Consider the following 8,684-nt stretch of genomic DNA (forward strand, 5'->3'; position numbering starts at 1 on the left):
GTCATTTATTTCTACTTCCTCATCTAAATCTTCCTCAAAATTAGTAAAACATCTATTTAAAGTCTCACGATTTACTATATTTTCGGAATTAAATTCAATAGGTCGTGACGGAATTAAATTCAATAGATCGTGAGTCTCGTGTAAAAGAAGTTTCATCAACATGAGTATAATCATTAGTATTAATTCTAAATCTAGGTGTCAAATTTTTAGAACTAGAACAACTTCCTCCTCCTCTCCTATTATTTTTTCTTTCTGACATTGGTCTTTTACCACTATTTCTTTCCAAATTCATGTTCAAGTTTAAAATAATTAAATATTATGAAAAACAAGCAAGATAATCTAACAAAATAAAATAAAATAACTTAATTAATAAACAAATAAAAAGTAAAAGTTGGAACGAATGTACTGAACGTCTACGTAAAAGTAGACGTATAACCAAAGCCGAAATTGAGAGATGCCAATTGAAGCTTCCGATTTACTTCAAATAAATCTCCGAAATCTGAACTCCAAGTCAATATCACAAAATAATAATTATTAATTTATGAGAGATTGAAAATTAAGAGATTTTATAAGATGTTAATGAAATAGTTTGTGAATTTGTGATTTAAATGAAAAAAAAATGGGAATATTTATAGTGTTAAGGGGTTAGAGAGGGGTGGGGGTTGTTTTGAGCAGTTTTGAGCCTCAGCCCAACGGCTAAAAGGGTCCATCGGCTATATAACGTTCAACTTAAAAAATAAAAAAATAAATTGGAATTGACCGTTGAACTGGATCAATCGGACAGGAATCGATTCTTATCGAACCGGATCAACCGAATAAAAAAACGGGTACCGTTTCGATACCGGTTCCAGTACCTATAAGACCGGTTCCTTATCGGTTCAATCGGTACCGGACTTACCGGTACGGGAACTGGACTGGAAAAAATCCTGTCCAATTGCCAGCGTTAGTGGCTGCTAAGAAAAGTGAAAACTTTGAAAAGTAAAAACTGAAAAGTAAAAAGTTTGACCTAATTTTGCCTATTTATTATTTAATATTAATATTATTAATAATACAATATAATATATTTCGGTAAACCAAATAATACAAAATTACATACCGAAATACCAAAAAATATGAAAATATATATCGAATACCGAAATATCAAAACCGAAATAATTCGGTTCGGTTTGATATTTTGGTTTCTCGATGTTTATGCCAAGCCCTAATCGAAACTTTAAGTTGTTAATCCATGATCTTCAATGAAGAAGAAGTAAAATTTTTGATATCATCTATAAGTGCGGTAAGATTGTTCCATGAAGATCCACCTTCTTCCACTGCATTTTTAGCCATCTTACTCATACTCACTGCTTTCTCTCTTATTTTCTGACTTTCCATTAACCTCTCAATTGCTTCTTTTATCTTTTCGCTCTTTAACACAGGGCTCGATATCTCAACACCTCCGTCGGAGCTATGTACTTCTGCCCCTACTTTCACTCCTAGCCCCATAACCTCCACAAGTTTTTCATTGTAGAATTGTTCAGCGAACACTGGCCACGTCACCAACGGCACCCCAGCGATGATGGCTTCAAGCACTGAATTCCAACCACAGTGTGTCATGAATCCTCCGACTGCTGAATGATCTAAGATGGTTAGTTGCGGCGCCCACCCTTCAATAATCAGACCTTTTTTCTCATCGAACAAACTCTCCGGTAACCACGTGGTTTTTGCTGATTGGTCGTCCTTCAGTACCCAAATGAAAGGGACGGTAGAAGCTTCTAGAGCTTTTGCGATTTCAGCGAGTTGCTCCTCTGGGAATCTAACTATGCTCCCGAAAGAGACGTAGAGGACCGATTTGTGCTTTTGTTTATTCAACCACTCCACAACAGATGAAATACTTTCATCAGCAGAACTAATCAGCTCTTTTCTTGGGGATAATTTGGAAGAAAAATAGGAAATGGGACCAATTTGCCAACATTTGGTTTTCTTCATCTTCTGATAGTAGTCAGCGTAGTCAGGTTCTAGCTCGTAAAAAGTATCGTGAACGATACCGTAGCTTCGATCCTCAGATTCTCTGGTTCGATCGAGCAATTCATCAAAATCATTCCTGTCATCCGCAGGCCTTATCAGATCGTCTGTAAGTTGCGATAGCTTGAACTCGATCTTATCAGGTAAACCCGGAACCGAGAAATTAGTACTAGTAATACTTTTGGATTCCATCAGGTATTCGTGAGGTTTGTAAACCCTAAGATTGTACAGAATGGAATTGTACATGTAGCTAGATTGGTTGAACAATAGCCTGGGGATTTTGAGCTCCAGTGCAATATCGACAGTCCATGGGAAATACATATCAGAGAAGATACAATCAGGATGGATTTCACGAATTTTATCTTCCATTGGTTTCTGCAGAAGATAAATGCCGTGAAATACTTTACCCCCGATTTCATTTGAAGAGGTGGAGCTGAAATTTTCGATCCCTTCAGGCAACCCAACTTCAGTGGAAGGGAACTTAAGAGTATCGATAGAGATTAGGGAATTGTCAATAGAAGATCGGAAGAGGGAAGCATTGTGGTGGGTAGTGAGAATGGTAACTTTGACGCCGCCGTGAGAGGCGAATAGCCTGGCGGCGTTAACTAATGGAATGATATGACCAGTGGCGAAGTAAGGAAGGAAGAGGACGTGCAGTTGCTTGCTCCCGTTATCCATGGCAACCACAGTAGAAAATGAAGTTGTTTGAGATTTTGGGTTTACAGGTTTGTTGTAGAGTCAATTAAGATTTTTTGTTAAGATAATAGACAATTTATCAAACGTCACGTTCACTAAGGAATTACTTACTTTAAAGAGAATGTGGTCCACTTTACCTAATCATTATGATAACAAAACAAAGAGAATGTGGTCCACTTTACCTAATCATTATGATAACAAAACAAAGAGAATATGGTCCACTTTACCTAATCATTATGATAACAAAACAAGAGAATGTGGTCCACTTTACCTAATCATTATGATAACAAAACAAAGAGAATGTGGTCCACTTTACCTAATCATTATGATAACAAAACAAGAGAATGTGGTCCACTTTACCGAATCTAGCCAATCTGAAAAATGCTTCTTAGAAACGTTTCTTTAAATAATTATTGTCTAGGAAATCAAGAACTCCTTGGCTAGAAGAATTAAAATATTAGTTAAAATTGGAGAACCATATGTTGTTGTATTACACAATATAATAAAGAAATAGAAGAAAAACTTGATAATTGAAACATTATAGTGTATCCAATTACCAATACCTGCAGTCCAGAAGTTTCATTAAAAATATTCTTCGGCAACCTCCGAATGTGAAAAAAATACTGAAATTTTCTATGGGACGACTTCTAAAAATATCATTTTAATTTTCCTATTTTGATGGTAATAAACAATAAAAAGATCATTTGTATTTTTTTTTTCATTAGGAGATGAGTTGCATTTTAAGCTAGTTTATATTAAATTGTCTCCGCAAATGATGTATAAGTTCTTGCAAATTCCAAAAAAATGGTTGCCATAGAAAGCAAAGTGTAGACGAAGTGTATACAAATTACAATAAATTAAAATTTGAATGTGTGCTGATTTTTAGCTTCATTTTTTCTTTGGTGGGTGGGAATTGTGGGGAGGTGTTCGAAGATAAAAATGGACCACTCATGAGGTAGTGGTGGGGTGCTAAGTACCTGTAAATTTTTAATTAGAGATTTTAAGTTTGAATTTAGATAATGAAAGTCATTTATATAAAGCGTTTTATTCTTGTAGCAGAACTTTTCGATGTAAATCTAGATTAGTTAAATTTCAAAAAAAAAAATAATATTGAACATAGGGTGAAAAAAAGCACAAAATAGATATTAGAAGTGTTGTGAAGTAAAATAGAAGATTCTAAAACTAGACTTGCTTTGTTATATAGATGTATTTAGAAACATACCGAGAATTTCAAGTTTGTGGAGAAGTAGAGAGGAAAAGGGCAATACTTATGCAGTAATGTGAAGGAGTCTATCAAGTCTAAAGACTTTAAAGACTATGGGGTATGGGCAATGAACCTTTTTGCAGGTATGGTTGGAATTTAACTAAGCATGTTCTGGTTTGGATTTGTTTTTTTACTTTCAAGCATAAATAAGATTGATATATTTTAATATTATATTATTAAATTAATTATTTTCCATTATTTTTTCCATTACATAGAAGTATGAAGTTAAGGACCATCAACGGATGTGGTGCGCGCAGCATGTATGCAACATTTATTCCTTACTTAATTAAATATTTCAAGTTTGAACTCTGAATATGTAAAATCCTTTGAAGGGAGCGCTTTCCCAATAGAATCCTACGTGGCGAGAATTTAAAATAATCGAACTCTCAAACACACCTAATAGAAAAAAAAAAAGTCAAGGAAGACCTAAGATATAATCATAATTTCACAACTAACATAATGACATTTTAGATATTTTCCAACGACTTCGATGTATGTTGGGTCCATTTATCTCATCATTGAACATAGTTATCCACGTGGCTATGATGAGCCAAACATTATTTGGTAACACATTTAGAGATTGTTTGGTACCAAGATTAAAGATTTTCTTTGTAAAAGAAAAGAGGTATTAGGATTAAGGGATAAAGAAAGATCATCAATTATTTTTTATTTGTAATGAGTCGGGTTTGGCCATTTTTCATACATTCAATTAAGATGACAAACGTTGTGTGGTGATATATTTGCCTTTTCAATTAGTAAATATTAAATAACTCACATTTCAAATATTATATTGGATTTATTTAACAAAAAACAACTCTTTCTAAATAATAAAATTTGCAAGTTAATTTATTTAAATAAATTTACCAGTAAAAAATATAAAACATAAAATCAAGATATAAACAAGATGATTTGAGGGATATTTTTGTCTTTACATAGATTAATTCAATCGTATTAAATTCTATTTATTACTAATAACACCAAATTAAAGGTATTAGTAATACATCCTATAATATCGTGTAGAATATATAACTAATCCATGAATTAATTATACATAGACCCAAAATTCATACCAAACATAATACTAAATAGTATCACACATAATACATGAAATATTTCTCCTAATACTCCTACCACCTAAAACTCACGACACTTTTCTATATTTCTAAAAACTAAAATTAAAGGTTGCAGATGACTTAAGCCTTTAATATATTTGCAACTTTATAAATTGTTCAAAATACACATAATTAGAAAACTCATATATATCAACAAATAATACATTCAACGGAAAACGATCAAAAATACCCTTGAACTGTCCAAAAATGTTTAAATATACTCCTCATTCACCTATTGGGCTAAAAATACCCTTCAATCCGCCTTTTTGGTCGATTTTTACCCTTTAAACTAACAATTTTTTCTTTTTAATTACTATTATTTTTATATATTACGTGGCATCTTCCTATTGGATAAAATTAAATTCCAACCCATTAGATTTTCCTATATCCATATCCATATCCCATGCCCAAACCTGACCCATTACAAATATAAGATAATTGATGATCTTAAGTCATCTGCGGTCCCTTAAAGTTGTCCGTATAATTCACTTAGACACCTCAACTAAGAGTTGTACCTATTGCACACTTTTACCTTTCAAAACATGTACCTATTGAATACTTTTTGGTGATATAGCATCATGAGTGTAGTACACATCCCATAAAGCGAGTGAAGCCAATTTTCTTTTTTGCAGACAAATCAAAATTGGACATGTCACCATTAGAAAAATCATAATTTTTGAACCTATAAAAAAAGTTTTAAAAAAAAATTCATGCAGTCATCTTCCCCAGTGGACTTCACAATCTAATATTCACATCTGACAACTTCCTTTGCCACCATCCCTTGACACACCCCCTTTTCCATCTATTCTTGTATTCTTTCTTTCTAGCATCATTCCGTCATTATAAATATCCTCGTTGTTTTCTTCATCAGAAAAGTATCAATTAAAGAAATAAAAATTAAATTGAGTAAAAAATAATTCCGGCGAAACTCCATTATTCCGACAAGACTAATACGAATTTAAAACTATTTTCTTTGAAGTCGTTAAAGAATTCAAATTCTGAAGAACACGAAACATGAAGAAGAAGAAATATCAACAAATCTTGATTGTTGTTCGAAAAAGAGAATGAGATTGGAAAAAATAATAACTACAATATTGAATCAGAATAAAGGAGAGGAGGTAGGTGTACAATTATCGGAGTGTACGATTTTAGCCGGAAGTGATTGTGCGTGTTCCGGCGAAAAAGAAAATGAGGAAGAATGGACTTTGGGGGTGGGTCGGTGCCTGGTGTTTTGGCGAAAAAGAAAAGGAGAGAAAGGTTTTTCTTTTTCTTTTTGGTTGATAATATAATTTTTATTTTATTTAATTTTTTAATTGTTATTATGGGTTCAATGCCACATGTCTTTTTCTGATTAGTTATTATGCCATGTCATCGCGAGTGTATGACACACAATTTCTATTTATAGTTGATTATAAAAAAATGTTCAATAGGTAATTTTTTTTTACTAATAAAAGTGTTCAATTGGAACAAGCCTAAGATAAGTGTCTAAGTGAAATATACGGATAACTTTAAGTGGCTACAGATGACTTAAGCCTTCTTCGTAAAAGAAAAGAGGTATTAGGATTAAGGGATAAAGAAAGATCATCAATTATCTTTTATTTGTAATGAGTCGCGTTTGGGCATGGGGTTATGGATATGGGTATGAGAAAATCTAATTGGTTGGAATTTAATTTTATCCAATAGGAAGATGTCACATAATATATAATAATAATAATAATTAAAAAAGAAAAATCATTAGTTTTAAGAGTAAAAATGGACCAAAAAAGTGAATTGCGGATATTTTTAGCCCAATAAGTGAATGAGGGGTATATTTAAACCTTTTCGAATAATCCGAAGGTATTTTTGGCCATTTTTCGTACATTCAATTAAGATGACAAACGTTGTGTGGTGATATATTTGCCTTTTCAATCAGGAAATGTTAAACATCTCACATTTCAAATATTGTATTGGATTTATTTAACAAAAAACAACTCTTTCTACAGAATAAAATTTGTAAGTTAATTTATTTAAATAAATTTACCAGTACAAAATATAAAACATAAAATCAAGATATAAACAAAATGATTTGAGGGATATTTTTGTCTTTACATAGATTAATTCAATGGTATTAAATTTTATGTATTACTAATAACACCAAATAAAAGGTATTAGTAATACATCTTATAATATCGTGTAGAGTATATAACTAATCCATGAATTAATTATACATAGACCCAAAATTCATACCAAACATAATACTAAATATAGTACATACATAATACATGAAAAATTTCTCCTAATACTCCTACCAATCGACCCCTAAAACTCACGACACTTTTCTATATTTCTAAAAACTAAAATTACCATTAAAATTGCTTGATCTATGGGGTAAAATAATTTTAATCTTTCAGGAAAAATAGTAAGAATGAAAAAATAGAAGGAAGATCTTAACAAACTAATTTGATGTAAAAGTTATTTCTTATAGTATTAAAATGAGTCTCGTAATTTAGACATATTTTTTATTATTTTATTTTCAAATAAAAATTTATTTGTACCTGAATTCCCTGGCCCATATTTGTACTAGATCTGTAGTCATAATTTTTTTTTACAAGCGTGACTAAAATTCATTGCTTCATTCTTCCATGAGTAACTTCTAAGGGTAACTTACCGAAGTTTCACAGGCTAGAATTAGGAGCTAGTTACTTAAATTCACGTTAATTTGTAATATTATGAATTTTATCAAAATTTGGACTTCATATACATGTATTTGACGCAATCAGATGCACTCAAATGCATGTATCCACATAAGGTCAAAATTAGGTGTAGTTTGTTCTAGATACATTGTAATCAAGAGGATTCACGTGTATCTGACTTTATCGCTTGCCTCTCTCGTTGCTTTTTGTATCCTAGATACATTTGATTCACATGTATCTAGGGATCTCGCTCGCCTAGGCAGTGGCGGAGCCAGAATTTTCGTGGAGGGGGTTCAACTTATAAGAAGTAAATAAGAAAATGGAGCAAAACGGATCGGGAAAGAAAAAAATTATCCTTAATCCATTAAATATAACTTGCCTTGTCATGCGGCATTTAGCGTTTCTTCCTACTTTTACTATGCTTCATTGATTCTTTCTTTTTTAAATGATTTTTTTCTTTAATTTTTTATTATTTTACTTTATTTTGAATTTTAAAAATAAATTAAATTAGTGTTCATTCAATCATATGTTACTTTAAAAATTGTTTAATACTCTTTAAAATGTGTGGGGATTGGGTTACTAATATTATAATGCATATTAAAAGGATAAATAAATGGCATCGCCAATTTTTTGTTCATTTATTCAATTTATAAGGTTTTCCATCGGTAAAAAAAATGAATAAATCATATCAATGTAGTTTACGTCTCTCTAGAATAGAACTGAAAAAATGAGAAAGAAATATGATGAATAATCATGTCTTTCAAATTTATTCGTTCGATTAAGTTTAACTTATCTTTAAAGTTTTTTTTCTCTATCTCAATTTCAAGTTTAAGAATAATTGACAGCTTTTTAAAAAGTTCCTTTGAATTAGTATATAAAAAGAGAGTTACGTAAAAATAAAATGAGCAATGGAGACAAAAATAATAAAATACAAAA

The 8,684-nt window shown here is 31.4% G+C and overlaps 3 protein-coding genes across 5 annotated transcripts in view; all 3 read right to left on the reverse strand.

Annotated features, from left to right (window-relative positions):
• LOC125875702 (protein LOL1) overlaps positions 1 to 8,684 on the reverse strand; it is a 48,261-nt gene that overhangs the window by 35,923 nt on the left and 3,654 nt on the right. The gene's annotated exons all lie outside the window — the stretch shown is intronic.
• LOC125875701 (nuatigenin 3-beta-glucosyltransferase-like) overlaps positions 1 to 8,684 on the reverse strand; it is a 29,906-nt gene that overhangs the window by 18,322 nt on the left and 2,900 nt on the right. Inside the window, exon 1 of one of the 3 annotated variants that reach the window (XM_049556718.1) lies at positions 1,995 to 2,772. The exons of 1 other annotated variant lie outside the window; for it this stretch is intronic. In XM_049556718.1, coding sequence (XP_049412675.1) covers positions 1,995 to 2,682 — 688 coding nt within the window. In that variant the 5' untranslated portion in view covers positions 2,683 to 2,772. Of the gene's footprint in view, positions 1 to 1,994; positions 2,773 to 8,684 lie in introns of those variants that run through there. One more of the 3 variants, XM_049556717.1, reaches the window with a different exon arrangement.
• LOC125877711 (nuatigenin 3-beta-glucosyltransferase-like) overlaps positions 8,447 to 8,684 on the reverse strand; it is a 3,044-nt gene continuing 2,806 nt past the window's right edge. The window contains exon 2 of the mRNA XM_049558938.1: positions 8,447 to 8,467. Coding sequence (XP_049414895.1) covers positions 8,447 to 8,467 — 21 coding nt within the window. The remainder of the gene's footprint in view (positions 8,468 to 8,684) is intronic.

This window comes from Solanum stenotomum, chromosome 9, assembly GCF_019186545.1.
Source record: "Solanum stenotomum isolate F172 chromosome 9, ASM1918654v1, whole genome shotgun sequence".
NCBI classification, from domain to species: domain Eukaryota; kingdom Viridiplantae; phylum Streptophyta; class Magnoliopsida; order Solanales; family Solanaceae; genus Solanum; species Solanum stenotomum.